Source organism: Ictalurus furcatus, chromosome 18 (genome assembly GCF_023375685.1).
Source record: "Ictalurus furcatus strain D&B chromosome 18, Billie_1.0, whole genome shotgun sequence".
Classification (NCBI taxonomy): domain Eukaryota; kingdom Metazoa; phylum Chordata; class Actinopteri; order Siluriformes; family Ictaluridae; genus Ictalurus; species Ictalurus furcatus.
In genome coordinates this window covers 7,007,963-7,024,585 of record NC_071272.1, presented here as the reverse complement: position 1 = coordinate 7,024,585, position 16,623 = coordinate 7,007,963, and the positions used below count along the sequence as shown (strand labels likewise).

The window sequence follows — 16,623 nt, the reverse complement described above, 5'->3', positions numbered from 1 at the left end:
ACGTGACACAATGACATTTTTTTTCTATAGCTAAAGTAAAGCTAGCCCGTTTTTAACACTGTTAACACTCTGCCGAATAAACGACACGATAATGACGTCTCTGCGGAATCTTCTCGCATCTCTCTGGAGTCTTCTCGCATCTCTGCGGTGTCTCTAGAGTCTGAATTTTACCTATTGAAAAAAATGTCATTATTGTGTCGCATCTGGACCGCGTCTTCTCGAGTTCCCGAGTCTCTGAGTGTCGCATTAACAGCTAGAGTGTTTATACATGCCCAACAGGATGGAAATGAACTCTTTCAGAGTTCAACACTCTACTGTAAGTGTTCCTTCAACACTGGGGATTTTGCTGTACAGCTTCCTTATCTTTATTCATATCCAAATGAACAGTTGTGCTGAATAACAAATATTCTAAATTCATGAGTCACACCCATTTAGTCAGTATCACAAGCTCAAAAACAAAGACCGTGATATTTTCTCACATGATCACTAAAAATTTCTGTCAGTTTCAGATGTGTGAGCCACAGTGGTTTTCACGTGACTAGTGATACTTAGACGGAGTGATTGTTTAAATGACTAAACAACCCTAGGGACATTTTTTTAAAAACTGAAACTGTAAAGATGAAAGCAAGATAAAAATCAGCTAATTTCAGTACTCTACAATTACAGTTGAGAATCTGGATTCCTGTCATTCATGTAAACGAATAAAACCTTTCGGAAACACGCGTGGGCTTTTCCGATCTGTATAAAAATACTGCACAACTCCTCATTCCCGGAGATTCCGAACCTGGAAGTCAGCCAGGAATTGTTCACGGTAGTGTTTTTTAAATGAATATCACGAGGGTGATTATAGTCCTATCTAAGTGGAATTTCACAGTTGAAAACTTTTACAGAGTGTCACTGGAAATTTTTATTATTATATTTTTACATGAGCTGTGGCTTGACAAAAAAAAAACAAAAAAACAACTAAAACTGACGAATGCATTTAGTCGCACGTTCATTACGTGCGATACAAGCAAGCAACGCTCGAGTTGGATTTTCACGTTGCTCATGTTACTCATCACTCCTTGATGGGAAAACGCTATCTGTTTGAAGAAGCGTGCAGAAGCTGATGTATCAGGCAACCAAACACAGTGGGCAAGTCTTAGTTTCATGATCTTGTCTCACGACCCAAAAAGACTTGGTTTTAGGAAGTTGTTGACTTTCGCTTTGATTCTTCTAGGAAAAGAAATGTCAACAGGGTTATTGTAAGTCAATTAAGGACCTTGAGAAATAATGAAGTCTTTGTGAAAGGAATGCAAGATGGTTCATTTTATTAAATGATGGAAGTTAACCGTACAGACCATTCCATGTATTCCAGCTCAGGAATAAGATGTTTGAGGCACAAGACACACATTTATTCTTGAATATTCAGTTTTAGTGAGATGACATTATCTACTTCTCTGTTTTTTTTCCGAAATCTGATTTCATTTCAAGCTTCTATTTGAAAACACTGAATGTTGTTTCGCTCTTAAAAAAATAAATAAATAAAAATGATTGGCACCCCTTCCGAGCACTATAAAATGACAGCTATATTTCTAATTGTTTTCATTCATAGATGTTTTGTTTAGGTCATTTGTGATATTTACTGGATTACTTGGTGGCAAGTTCTATTTGTATAAATGGTATAAAACAACTCCCTAAACCTACATAAAACACTTGAGGTCCATGGGCACAGTTTCCAGCTAGGAAGAGGGCAGGGTGCCCCTATATTTTAAAAACTAGTTTTCTTACTTAACCAGTTTAAGTTAGCTGGCTGAGAGAAATACTTAACTAATCTCCAAAACCTCTAAAGCCAAAACTGCACACGCTTTTGTAATCCATTAGCACGGAGACGGTCAAGGGACTAAAACCAGAAATTAAACAAATGATTATTTTGAGATGGCAAATAAAATGTAGGCCAACCCTGACATTAATGAAAGAATCATACATCGAAAAGAAATGATCCTGATGTTTTAGGGCTGGGGTATACAGTGTGAAATATGACACATCTCCCTACAGTGTACAATCCCTAATCCAAACTACAGTGCACTCTGACATCTCCATTTCTTTTGCTACGGATAGCAGGTCGCTACTTGCACTATACACATGAGGTTTACACAAGTTGAGACGTAGCTCGTATGTCAATGCGTCAGTGATCTGTCTGCCATTTCGTTTCAAGAAAATCTCAGTTCTTTATACCTTATTTTACATCTACGTAGTAGGATTCCCAGAAAATCATGGCTCTTATTCTCAATCCAGTAGTACACTGAATGCCAAATGAAACTCAGCTCTGAGGCATGAAACAGTCAGGGAACATCACTGTATCATTTTTATTGACTAATCATATTTCTGTTTAAATAGATTTTGTAAAAATGCTTTAAAAAAATAAAATAAATGTATTTATATATCACATATATACATGCATAGCTCTCAAATACAACATGACCATAAAAAAGACCATTCCAAATATTCACACACAGAGGAACTACAGTGTAAAGTAAATTAATGACATCCGAAAAAGCATATGAATCTTAGATAAATACAGAGATTAAAAAATTATAGACATAGTTTTGCATGTTTGTTTTACCAAGTACATTTCTACAATTTCAATGTTTTTTTTAAATATTTTTTTTTATTATTATTATTATTATTAAAAGCATGTGCATTGTAAGGGAACACATCTCCTCGACTCAAGTTAGTGCAAGAGCGAAGCCTATCTATGGCAGAATTGAGTCTGTACTTGTGTTCTTCGTCTTCACTTTTCTTTTTCTTTTTGTTTGTGTACGATTTTGTCTCTAGTGTTTCATGAGATCATTTACATATATTTCTAAACAAACATGATGAAGAATCATTCAAATTCATTTCAAATTTCATTCTTCTAAGCATTTAAGCATAAGCGCGTGGAATTGTGTCTCTAATCAACACATTCATTGACATTTATATTAAACTGTAGGTCTACTCAGATGTCTCATAGTGATAAGCCAAATGATTGAGCTCAACAATAACACTTAATAAACTCTTTGGCTTTCTTAATGCAGGGAAAGAGCTCAATTCACTTCAGTTTTGCTTTAGGTTTAAGAGGGCAAATGTACAGTGTGGAGATGGTTCTTTTGATTTTGCTGCCCTCTTATGTTCAATTCAAGTAAAAGTCTAAGACTAATAAAGAAGTGCAGATCCCTGTGTAAGTCACACAAAAGGTTGTAACTAACTTTGTGTCATAGATTCAGATTGACGATGAGGTCACTGTTGTTCTGTGGCAGTGGTGGTGGTGGATAGAGATGAGTCGGGACTGGAGTGTTCAAATCACACTGTGATCCCACTTGGAGACTGTCTCACACCATCCCAGAGCGCTGAGCAAATTTTCTGAAGTGTTTTCTGCCCCCACCTAGGTACAAAGACTAATGGGAAACCATGTTGGAGTCTATCCTACCCCATCCACCTCCCACTGACTAGAGAGGGGGTGTGATGGAGTTACACAGCCCCACTGTGTTTGTGCCCAAGCTGGATGTCCAAGCCTTCAGCATGGAGAATGTTGTTTCTAAATCGGTTGCCTATTCAGTTCCTGGGATCAGATGGGTGACCCTGTATCTAGCTTTTGTCACTCTTGCCTTGAGGCTGCTTGGAGCACCAGCTATGTTTTAATCACTAATGGACTGCAGGTTTCAGCCCAACTGTGCATATGCCATTGCTTATTTATGACCACTACTTGTCTACAGTAGCAGTTCGCAGTGACATACAAAGCATAAGAGAGCAATCCAAAAAGAGAGCCGGTTCCTTTCGAGTCTGCTTCGTGCTATACAAATATAAACATGAAGGTAAAAATATATATATATATATAATTATATAATGTGTTTAAAAATAAGCTAGTCTTGATTGTGGTAACAGTTTTCCAGCTGGGCAGTCGTTTCCTTTGTGATCTAGAACATAAAAATGTAACTAAGAAAAAAATCATTAACCAGAATAATTAACGTTCAATAAAGGTGTACTGATGGAAATCTGACGGAAAAGGCTTTGCTAATAACGCAGCCTTCAACTCTGGTGAAGAACGTACTGTAGCATCATCAATTCAAACCCGAAGCGTAGATTTCTTCTTAACATATGCATGTTCAAGTCACTTTTTTTTTTTGTCTAGTTCGCAGACTTCGGAATCAACTACAGTAGGAAATACCTGTTTAAATCAATTGTCTAATTGTCTTTTTTTTAGGTGCATTTAATTTGCTGTTTCTGCTTCAAACGTTAATTTAATCTGCATTTACAACTAAGGAATAATGTGATTTTTGCTAACATTAGTTGAAATATTAACTTACAGCTGACCCGCATTATTGTTGTTGTTGTTATCTTTAATTTCATAGCTCTGGTTTATGTGAAAATACTCATACTCACCAAATTTCTTTCTTTCCACGTCATCTAAAGGTCATCTAGAGGCGTGATATTCTGATTTTCTGTCACTACATACGAAGAAACAAATTACAGAAACCAAATCAGTTCAATTATTCTGTCAAAATGTCATTCTCTGTGTTTATCTGTCATAAAGATTGATCTTCAGTGAACTTACTGACTGGTGGTGTAAACTCTATGCTGTTGTGCCGTAGACATTCCCATTGTCCTGCCTCACTGCCTTTGAGCACGGCCATCTCCTTCCTTAATTGTTTCTCACTACACGAAGCTGCATCCAGATCCTCCTGTAACGCACACTCACGACGTCTGGATGCTTCCAGTTCTGTCTTCAGTTCTTCCAGTTCTCTTTTTAATTCAGTTTCCTTGTACACCCGAGCCCTTTCCCAAGGTTGAAAATACATCATCATGAGGTTTTCGTATGAGTGCTGAATAAAAAATCTGCTTTTTTCCCTCCGCATCATTCCCTCGACTCTTCCGAAAAGCTCCTGGACATTCTCATCGCTGTTCTCCAAAAAGTAATATCGTGCTCCACACATCTTCACACAGCGGTTCTTTAGGGCATCTGTTGGATTTTCCCATTCATGTCCATACACAAATAATACCATGGTGTACCGTAAAGCCTCAGCTCCAAACATGTAGGTTATCGCTTTTAAAAGATGATGTTCTTTCCCCGTAGTATGTCCAGCTCGCATCACTAGCAGGAAGGCATGAGGGCCAGGAAACGTTAGTGATGTACAGTTTTGAATCTCGTCTCTGATGGACTCGACTCCATTCGAGAAAATCATATACGAGGACAAGTGGTTCATCCAGTAGGAAGGAGCCACAAATACAGAGACCTGCCTTCCATCAATGGTCCCTTCTCTAATGTTGCCTTTCTTCGGATGGATTGCTAACTTCATGTGAACAGACCTGAGTATTATGCTTGATGCGTGACCGTTATCAGTGCAATCTCCACCCAGCAAAACGAGCCGAAGATCTGATTTCGGTTCATCTGATGCTGATCTGTGTGAATAAATATTACCTGTAATGAAGGGGGGAACAAAAGGTGGTCTCAGACATTTTTGTCTGACTGTGTGTGTATGTGTGTGTGTGTGTGTGATTTAGTTATCTTCGGTAAGTGCTTTATCCTAGTCAGGGTCAAGGTGGATTTACCGTACAGATTATCCCAGGAGTGCAGGAACACGCACTTACTATGTATAAGTGATATTATATTACCAATTATAATGCGTAAAGGAACAAAATTACTTACCACACCTAAATAGTGAGCCTGTTTAAAAAGAATATTGAAGCATTATTACACAGTCTTTTTAAATGCACCTGCCTCATGACTTGATTACTTAATTTTGCTAATGACTGCCTCATTTGTACAAGTATTTTAATACTTAATGTAAACATTTAAGACATTACAACTTTCAGTTCTGGTCATTGCCCTATAGTTTTATAAAAAATTGTTTCAGCAATTTATTTTATTATTTACATTTGTTTCCTAACATTAACAGCAAGACCTATAAAATATCTCTTGCAAATATGGAGGTCAGACTGAGAGAGAGTAAAATGTAAAAATAATGAACTGCAACTTACTTAATTCTGTTTCATCCTGTTGTGCTGTAAAAGAACAAATGCGGTATGTTTTCTTACTACAAGCATTATTAATCATTTAAATGATTAGAAATGAATAGATCCTTGCATGGCTATAGATTAAGTTGGAGAAGACGGTGTAATGTAATTAAATATATATATATATATATATATATATATATATATATATATATATATATATAAATAAATTTTTTTTTTTACATGTGGTAACCGTGTCCTAAACCTAAACAATTATATAAAACCACTTTGGGTCATTCTATATGAAAGCAAATATAAAGAATCTGCATTTGTACATTTTATACTGTAGATATCAGCCATAGATAATGTTGTTACTGCGTTTTAATATTGGGCTGATAACCTAATATAAACAAATATAATACAACAAATAAAAAAGGAAAGAGGGATTACACGAGAGCTGGAAATGTTGGTCTCGTCTGTAGCCTGTGTACTGCATCTAAAGTAGACGCACTGCTTACAATTATAACTAAGAAGGGATTAAGCCAACATAACGCTTATTTAGAATATTTTACAATAATCAGGGTTTTTTTCTGATTTAGTATTCCTTGGTTCTGTCAGTATTTGTGAAGGATATGAGAAAAGCAAAGTATGTAGAGGACATTCATCAACAGGACATTTTGCTTAAATAGAAATTATTAGAATCAATGAGAAATAATGAACTGTCTACATTCAAAACAATAAAATGTTTTGATTGTTTATCAATACAGAAGCGTCACGTCAATGCCAGAAACTGGCAGCATTTGTCTCTACTGTAGACTACCCAGAGATGAACATGTCCTGCTACGGACTACACCATCCAGCACTAACAGAGCCCGTCACGTTCAAGTTCACCATCGTACTGATCACACACACCTGTTCACAATTACAGCCCACACTCACTTTGCGAAGTATACAGTCCACTCTGCAATTCTGTCCAGTCGTAACCAAGTCTTTGTATCATGATGGTCTACCTCAGGGGTGTCCAATCTTATCTGGAAAGAACCGGTGTGGGTGCAGGTTTTCATTCCAACCAAGCAGAAGTCACACCAGAGTCTACTGAAAGTCAAGATCTACTGATTAAACAGGTGGAATCAGGTGTGGCTCCTGCTTGGTTGGAACGAAAACCTGCACCCACACCGGTTCTTTCCAGATAAGATTGGACACCCCTGCTCTACCTGGTTATAGATCTTGGTGTTTGGTGTTCAAGTTTTACCTTAGTCTTGCCTAGTTTATGCCGTTTGTACATCACCTGACTTCTGCCTTTTTGTTGACTATGCTCTTGCTTAATGTTTTGTTATTGTCTGCCAGTGTCCAGTACAATAAAGCTGCTGTTTACCTGCATTTGCATCCACATCTGCAACCGTGACTGGAAGAGTGATTAGTAGAAAAAGTGTCATTTAGATGCACGCATTAATGCAATTCATATATTTCTATATTTCTATGTAAAAACACATAACAGTATCAGTACATTGACAAACATTTACCATTACTATCTGTATTTGGTTCTGGTTTTAACTGGTCCAAAAACAGATTTGAGAACAGATGCTGTATATATGCAAACAGACACACATACCTGTGCACACAAACAGACACACACCATATACATATATTATATATAAACAAAGAGACAAGTATGAACGTCCTTGACTACTGTATGTGTCAGGGTTGGTTGGTTGATGGTTGATTCGCGTGACCGTCATGCACACAAGGCATGTGGGATACCAGCATGGAAAAGACCTCCATGTTTTAAGAAAGGCATCACATAAAATATTCACAGTGCTTAAATATTAAAACATTTTAGAGTTTGGAATATTGCCCATTGCACAGCAAAATGGAACAACAATGCGATTTTAATGTCACTGAGCAGTGTAGATGGTATTACGAATGACTCTCAGATCGTAGTTTTAATAGAAACCGCTTTATTCCTAGCTGAGAACTAAGGAAAATTTGTATTAATATTAAAAGTAAGTCGTATACTATAATAGACAGACCTTCCATATTGGTAATAATTATATTGCCCAATAGAAAAAGAGAGTATAAAATATTACTTTTTATTCACTAAATAAACATTGGGTTAGATATTTTGACCAAAAGTTTATCAATTATGCTTTCTTTTAGGGTGCACATACTTAGTTTTGCACATTTAGATATTTTCTTGCGTTATTTTGTTGTTAAATTTGCCATTTGATGATAGTGTTTATTAACTACAATATTAAAAAAAATATATTTTTTTAATTGAAACAAGAACTTTTAGTGTTCTCTTAAGATCTTTAAATGAAATCTTCGCTCAAAGTATTCGTGTGATTTGTCAGTTTGCTCAGAAACAATATTTCGTCATCATTTTATCGGTTAGATGTTCCCTCACAAATGACAGTTTAAGCCCAAGCCTACGTAGAGTACATAGCCTGTAGAAAACATTTAATTTGATTTAAAAAGAAAAACATTGTTTGAATTAATAGGCATGTGACAGCTCTTCTGCTGTGTTCATGTAAATCCTATAGATTGGCCATGTTCCTGAGATGTTTGGTTTTTATCTGCTGTGGCAACATTTCAACATGTTCAGACCCTTGTTTCCCACAGGCCCGCCTACTGTTTAGATTCTAGCCACTGGTATTTGAGAATCACATATAATGTGTATAATGATAAAAGACAAAGACTCATGTCTTTATTGGACACAGCACAGTGACATTGTTTTCTTCGCATACCCCAGTATGTCAGGAAGTTGGGGTCAGAGCACAGGGTCAGCCATGATACAGTTCCCCTGGAGCAGAGAGGGTTAAGTGCCTTACTCAAGGGCCCATTAGTGGCAGCTTGGCAGCGATGGGACCTGAACCCCTGACCTTCCGATCAGTAACCCAGAGCCTTAACCACCAAGCCACCACTACCCCATAATAATTAGTATAATTAATTAAGTAAGTAAGCAAGTAAAATTCTATCAACATCATTTTCATGTACTAATGAGATACTGATTTTTTTTTTTTCTTGAGTGGCAGCACCGCACGTCTGTATAGATGTAAACCTGTAATTTCATGACATGAAGTTGAAGTTGCTTACCTTCCTTTTGCCATCTCCGCCACACTGTCTCCACATTCATCGTTTCAGAAGTTAAAAAAAAAACACCCCGATAAAAATAACTATTTAGGCTACAAAAATGTATGAACTATAGCCAACACCCATTCAACCTTTTAGAATTGCCAACCTGCACTTCCCTTTTATCAGTTTTACTTTTATAAAGGTTACAGGGATAGGGAAGTGTAGCGAGTTAGAAGAGGAGAATTTTCTCAGCCGTGGTTTATATGTGGATGTTAAAGTGTTTATGTGGAGAAATGATGGTGCAGTTGGGTTTAGCGTGTTACTGAGTTTCTACTCGTCACTTACACTTTATTTGAGACAAGCAGCAAATAGGGAAGCGCTGTTTAAAATATGAATTTATTAAGCTACATGATTAGGTTTCTCAACTAGGATCAGCTGATATACAGGGTGTGTGTGTGTGTGTTTGCCCCATCCTGATTTCTTCTGTTTTTGTGTACATCTATACATAAAAAGCTATACATAAAAACACAAGAAATCAGGAATATACTTTTTCACCACACTGCATATATAAACCTGTGTGATTTGAATAAGTACCTAATGTGATAGGATGTTTGCTGGGTTTAGTAAAGAGTTTCTCTTTTACTATTTTGTCCAACGGTATAGAAATGTTTGCATTGAACTATATTAGCTGCACATTTTAGTGTATCACTTTGTAACTGTAGCTCTCCTCTATGCATAGACTTGAAATACTCACTATAAACAGATTAATTAAGTGTAACATATACAAGTTTTAGCCAACATGAACATTATAGGCAGGCAGCCATGGCAAGGTTAGAACATAGCCTGAATAAAATCATGATGTTTCGGTGACACACATTTATGTTCCTTATAGTAGAGATGTCAAAGTATATTATACTAGCTTGTAGACTAACTTGTAACTTGTATGTCCTCATTGTTCTTCTGCTTCATGTTTAGACAATATTAAGAGTTTTGTGTCTAACCAGTTCTGTTTTTTTTTATGCAGAGGACGCCAATATGATAGCCTGTGAATGTTTTTTTTTTTCTTGTTTATATTCTCTTGGTTTCATTTCTCTCTGAGCCAAATGGTTTCATGTTCCTAATTTCATGTTAACATTATAAATTGCTTGCACAATAAGCTAGAGTGGTGCTTTGTGGGATTTCATAAGATTCAGACACAAAATTTTGAGCACAAAATGGCTAGTCAACACTCCCTATACTCACTAGTGTATTGCATGTATATTTCCAAATCTAGTCTTTGTTTCCAATCTGTGTGGGATTGCTTTCTCAGGTTTTGGTCTGGTTTTATATCTGTCTGTATTTGGGTCCTGGTCATGGACAATGATTACGACTGTTACCCCAGAAAACATATCAACCTTCATTACCTTGGGGGTTTCACTGATTCACATCAGTGTTATGCCAGTCTCATGGTGCTATAGGTCTGAATCGCAGATAGTAATTAAATAGATTCAAGTTTCTCATAATCATGTTAAATTAATGAGTGGAGCAATGTCTTCATGTCCAGAGGAATCTTTTTCCATGCGGCTCACTATAATATGACCAAGCATTTCAGAATTACTTGCCAAGTGGGAAAGGGCCCTTTGACTATGATTTCTTTTACAATTAGACAGGGTAAATCTATATACATACATACAAATTAGATTATACAAATATCATCAAATGTTTGCTTGGCCAACTATGTCAAAAAAGCCTACATACGTGGCCTTCGTTGCCTTATTTTGCGCTTCATAATGCGCCACACGTTCTCAATTGGAGACAGGTCAGGACTGCAGGCACGCCATGCTAGCACCTGCACTCTCTGCTTACGCAACCATGCGCTTGTAATCCGGGCATAATGTGGTTTGGCGTTGTCCTGCTCTGGATAGCAGCATATGTTGCTCCAAAATGTGTACATATCTTTCTGCATTAATGGTGCCCTCACAGATATGCAAGTTACCCATGCCATGGGCACTGACATACCCGCATACCATGACAGATGCTGGCTTTTGGACCTGACACTGATAACAGCTTGGACGGTCCTTTTCCTCTTTGGCCCAGGGAACAGGAAGTCTGTTTTGCCCAAAAACTATTTGAAATGTCGACTTGTCGGACCACAAAACATGATTTTACTGTGCTACTGTCCGTCTCCGATGAGACCGAGCCCAGAGAAGTCGGTGGGGCTTCTGGACAGTGTTGATGTAAATGTAGCAAGTGGTCTGTTTGTAACAACTACGCCACCCCGACAAAACGGGGAAAACAACCCAAACAAGCACACAACTACGATCCACTTAGAACAGGCAAGAGGCATGGGTTTCCATACAAAAATAAATTTCATTTGAAATGAAAAAGACTGGCCAAGAATTATTTAAAAAAAAAAAACAGCAACCAATGCAGTCAGGCATTGGTCAAATAAAATAGTCACAAGAAGAAATTAACAATAATTATAGGAGGACTGAGGCTTCCTGTATGAAGGGCAGGCTAGTATGAAAAAAACCCCACCAATTAGAACCCCACCAATTAGAATTATACCCACAAAATTCACTGCAAAGAACACAGCAATAATAATGACCCTTAGTGAAGTAAAGCCTAAGGTGCAGCAAAGAACCCTCCCAGCCTCAGACAGCACTCAGCTCCTACAAGCAGAAAACAAAACAAAGAAGTCACATTAAGAAAGAACACGATCAAAGAAGCACCAAAGCTGCTAAACAAAGAAAAACTTAAATAATAATGGAAAAAAACACATTCCATATCAATTTACTAAAACAAAACCCCAGAAAAATCAATTACAATATGCTCAAAACAGGCAAACAACAGAATAAAAACAAAAAAAACAACAAGACAAAACAAAAACAAACTTACTGTCACAAAAACACAGAGATAACCCCGAGCTCAAACTGATTACAGGCAGCAAGTTTAACAAGACTGACCAAAACCACTAATACCGCATAGCGGTATCAGCATAATTGATAAAAACTGTTACAACACAGCTGAATTTGAGAAACTGAACTTAGTGACAGTACCCAACAAAAATAAAGCAAAAGCACAACAAAAAAGAAAAACATTAATACAACAACAAAAAAAAAGAAAGAAGGGACCTTCCCGCCCACTTGGGTATTAGACGGAGGCCTGACTGGACAACAAAAATGAAAGCGAAGCAGAGCAACGCAAAACCAGAAAGAACAAAGCAGAACAAGCAAACCAAAGCAAGACAAAGCAAAACAAAGCAGCAACCTGGCTCCGCGAGTGAGTGGGGGGAGCTATACCAAAACGACCGCACTCACTCAGCCTGCATTAACGCATGCAAAATCAAGGACCGGTGATCCGATGACATAATACTCACGATGGCACATACGAAAATCATACGATAGCTTCTTTAACAGTTGTGACAGCAACAGCTGGCGCTCCGACCGGGTCTACATTAAACTGCCATGCTACACAGATGGGAGCCCTGACGGCACACCGCACTGAGAGTGAGCAGCACACCACACATGCACACAGTCTCGGTAGCCCAACATCACACTAAACAAGTAAATTGCATGATAAGTGGACAACGCTTGCATCAAACAGCTAAACCACAAATCTAAAAACACATACCTGTGTAGTCTGTAGCAACGAAAGGAAGGGGCAGGTTTTCGACCATGACACATTCTGTGAGGCATAAACAACAGCTTATATACTGTGGTAGGAAGATAGCTCATTGGCCACGTAGTTAATAAGGGTGACGTTTTAATCACAGCACACACCTCACTACATATAGCTTCTGCCTTGCATAGTAAAGCCTTAACTTGCATCTGTGGATGCAGCGGCGAAACGTGTTGATCGACAAAGGTTTACCAAAGTATTCCCGAGCCCATGTCAGGATATCCATTACAGATTCGTGACGGTTTTTAAGACGTCTGAGGGATCGGAGATCACGCGCGTTCAGACGTGGTTTTCGGTCTTGCGCTTTATGCACCGAGATTTGACCTTGAATCTTTAAATTATGTTGCGCACTGTAGAAGGTGAAATGCCCAAAATCTTACTGATTTGTCTTTGGGGAATGTTGTTCTCAAAGTGTTGCATTATTCGCTGACGCATCTGTTGGCAGATTGGTGAGCCTCAACCCATCCTTGCTCTTGAAGGACTGTGGCTTTTTTGGAGGCTACTTATGTGCTATGATTAGACGATTGCCTCACCTGTTTCACATCAACTTCTTATTTCAACTCGTCACATCGCTATTAGGTCTAAATTGCCCCTGTCCCAACTTTTTTGGAACATGTTGCTTGCATCAATTTCAAAGTAAACATTTATCTTCAAAAAAATTATGCATTGACTAGATAAAACTTTAAATACCTCATCTTTATACAATTAAAAAAATATACATTTCAAAGTACATTTACAAACCACTCCGATTTGTCTTTATTAGCATTTTCCAAACTGTCCCAACTTTTTCAGAATTGCGGTTGTATATTTTATACATACATACATATATATATATATATATATATATATATATATATATATATATATATATATATATATATATATATATACACACACACACACAGTGCCCTCCACTTATATTGGCACCCTTTTTAAATATGAGCAAAGAAGTCTGCTGTGAAAAATTGTCTTTATTGATTAACCTTTTGATCCTTTGTTTAAAAAAATGATAAAAATACTCTGATCTCATGGATATCAAACAATTGCAAACACAACACAGGTTTATCAGGTTTATTTGTTAAATATAGGTGTGCCACAATAATTGGCACCCTTTCAGTTAATCCTTTGTGCTAGCTCCCTTTGCCAAGATAACAGCTCTGAGTCTTCTCCTATAATGCCTGATGAGGTTGGAGAATACATGGCAAGGGATCTGAGACCATTCATCTATACACAATCTCTCCAGAGCCTTCAAATTTCATTGACTCTCCTCTTCAGTTCACCCCACAGGTTTTCTATGGGTTTCAAGTCAGGGGACTGGGATGGCCATGGCAGGACCTTGATTTTATGGCCAGTAAACCATTTTTGTGTGGCTCATTGTCCTGCTGGAAGATCCAACCATGGCCCATTTTAAGCTTTTTCATTGACAGTTTTTGACAGTCAGGTTTTCATTGAATATCCTCTGGCAGAAAAACAGCCCCAAAACATTAAAGAGCCAGCACCATATTTAACCGTGGGCATGAGGTACTTTTCCATATGGCTACCTTTCTGTGTGCGCCAAAACCACCTCTGGTGTTTATTGCCAAAAAAAACTCTATTTTGGTTTCATCTGACCATGGAACCCGATCCCTTTTGAAGTTCCAGTAGTGTCTGGTAAACTGAAGACGCTTGAGTTTGTTTTTGGATGACGCTTAACAACCTTTTGCCACACATCACAGCTATATTCCTTGGTCTTACCCATTGTTATGAATGACTAAGGGAATTTGGCCTATGTTTCACCTCATATTTATACCCCTGTGAAACAGGAAGTCATGGCTGAACAATTTCCTGTTCTTAGTCACCCAGATGTACTAAACAAAATATAAAATATAAATGGGAATATACTTCAAATATATTTTTCTCATATGAATTCATAGGGGTCTTCATGACATTGACTTGATTTACGTTGGACACATGCTTTTGTTATGGTTATGTTCTGTCTCCGCCCCTGTTTTGTAATTGTTTGTTTTCCGAATGTGTTGCATCATTGTTTTCAGCTGTCCTGTGTTTAACCCATGATTACGTTTGTAATCATGTGTCCCTAGTATTCTAGTATTGAGTTTATCTCATTACCAAGTGGTTGTTCATTGTTTCTCATTTTGATTCATGTTTATTGACCTTGTTTCTCATTTTTGAATTCTAGCCTTGCCCTATTTATGCCTGTTTGTATATCGCCTGACCTTTTGCCTGTTATTAGACCACACTTTGGATTATCATTTTGGGTTTGTCTGCCTGCCTCTCTCTCTAATAAACGTCTTTAACTGCACTTGCATCTGTCTCCATTAATCTCCATTACGTAAGTTACGTGACAGAATACTACGCCTACTATGCATGCAACAGGAGAGCATCACGGCAGTGTACATGGGGATGTCTGGTCCACCCTTCATGTCAGTCCAGTTTCCCCAGTGGACTGCCATAGACCTCCTGGACACAAATTATGGATTGTGTGCCTACCTTAGGGAGTTCTTGTTCCACAGCCAAATATACTTTTCGAGCCTGACGAACCCCAAACCAGACAAGAGACAGTGGCTTGGGTTCATTGAACCCTGTTGGCCTGTGAATGGGCGGAGCATCTGGCCAGTACAGGGTCAAGTGCCCTCAACAATGTAACTCAGTTTGCGGAACTATTCTTGAAGGAGTTTGGGCATCCAGGGCAGAGCAGCAACCTGGATCAACTTTTGAGGGGAGTCAGTGTGACGAACAAGCCTGACCTGCCATTCCACACTTACTATGAGTGGATTGACGGGTCAGCCGCCACAGCTCAGGTTCAGCCCCTGGCCAACAGGTCAGTGGTGAAGGTGACGCCGACCTGCAAGATCGAGGGCTTCGGTAAAGAGGCCCAGCTACAATGTCCCACATGCAGGAAACTTAGGATCCATGGATCATATTTCTGTTTTCGTGGATGTTTCAAGAGCAGCTGGCATACTCACAAATGGCTCCACAAGAGAGCACCTGCTGAGCTCCAGCCAGAGGTCAACGTAGCGACCTCGGCTCCAGAGCCGCAGCTCGAGATCCACAAGGTGGTCTCACCTGCTGAGATCCAGCCGGAGGTCAACATGGCGACCTCATCTCCAGAGCTCCAACATGAGACCCACGAGGTGGTTTCACCTGCCAAGCTCCAGCCGGAGGTCAACGTGGCGACCTCATCTCCAGAGCTACAGCTTCAGATCCACGAGGCGGTCTCATCCCCAGAGCTCCAGCAGGAGACCCGCGAGGCAATCTCATCCCTAGAGCTCCAACTTGAGCTCCACGAGGTGGTCTCACCCGCAGAGTTCCTGCCAGAGGTCAACATGGCGACCTCATCACCAGAGCTACAGCTTGAGATCCACGAGGCAGTCTCATCCCCAGAGCGCCAGCATGAGATCCATGAGGTGGTCTCAGATACAGAGCTGCACCCGGAGGTCAACGAGGTGGCCTCACCTCCAGGGCTCCAACCTGAGACCCACAAGGCGGTTTCATCCCCAGAGCTCCAGCAGGAGACCCACAAGGCGGTCTCATCCCCAGAATTTCAGCCTGAGATCCACTAGGTTGTCTCATCTCCAGAGTTCCAGCATAAAGTCAAGTTCCTGCTAGAGGTCAACAAGGTGACCTCCCAAGCCAAGTTCAGGTCTGAGGTCAAAGAGGTGACCTTTCAAGACAAGTTCCTATCCAAGGTCAAAGAGGCGACCTCTCAAGCCAAGTTCCTGTCCAAGGTCGAAGAGGCGACCTCTCAAGCCAAGTTCATGTCTGACGTCGAAGAAACAGCCTCTCACTACACGTTCCTGTCTGAGATTGACGACGTGACCTCTCACGCCAAGTTCCTGTCTTAGGTCGACGAGGCAACCTCCCACACCACGTTCCAGTCTGAAATCGACGATGTGACCGTCCATGCCACGTGCCAGG

The 16,623-nt window shown here is 39.2% G+C and overlaps 1 protein-coding gene across 2 annotated transcripts; it reads right to left on the bottom strand.

Annotated features, from left to right (window-relative positions):
• Positions 1-3,874: 3,874 nt before the first annotated feature.
• Positions 3,875-9,123, bottom strand: LOC128621935 (GTPase IMAP family member 4-like). 2 transcript variants are annotated; one of them, XM_053647958.1, is made up of 7 exons: positions 9,067-9,123; positions 7,349-7,378; positions 5,998-6,021; positions 5,666-5,683; positions 4,574-5,437; positions 4,402-4,466; positions 3,875-3,935 (listed from the first exon to the last, which is right to left on the bottom strand). In XM_053647958.1, the coding sequence occupies exons 1-6, from the start codon at positions 9,104-9,106 to the stop codon at positions 4,426-4,428; spliced, it is 1,017 nt and encodes a 338-aa protein (XP_053503933.1). In that variant the 5' UTR covers positions 9,107-9,123; the 3' UTR covers positions 3,875-3,935; positions 4,402-4,425. The 2 variants fall into 2 exon arrangements, with proteins under 2 accessions (XP_053503933.1, XP_053503932.1); XM_053647957.1 differs by lacking the exon at positions 3,875-3,935 and having other exon boundaries at positions 4,232-4,466.
• Between the last annotated feature and the right edge of the window lie 7,500 nt (positions 9,124-16,623).

What these genes read in the sequence shown, in the direction of transcription:
- LOC128621935 (XM_053647958.1), bottom strand. Translation starts at nt 9,106, where the DNA reads ATGAATGTGGAGACAGTGTGGCGGAGATGGCAAAAGGAAG. An exon ending in GCGGAGATGGCAAAAGGAAG is followed by an intron (nt 7,379 to 9,066) that starts GTAAGCAACTTC and finishes TCACTCTTCCAG; the next exon opens with TCACGGTTGCAGATGTGGAT. An exon ending in AGATGTGGATGCAAATGCAG is followed by an intron (nt 6,022 to 7,348) that starts GTAAACAGCAGC and finishes GTTCTTTTACAG; the next exon opens with CACAACAGGATGAAACAGAA.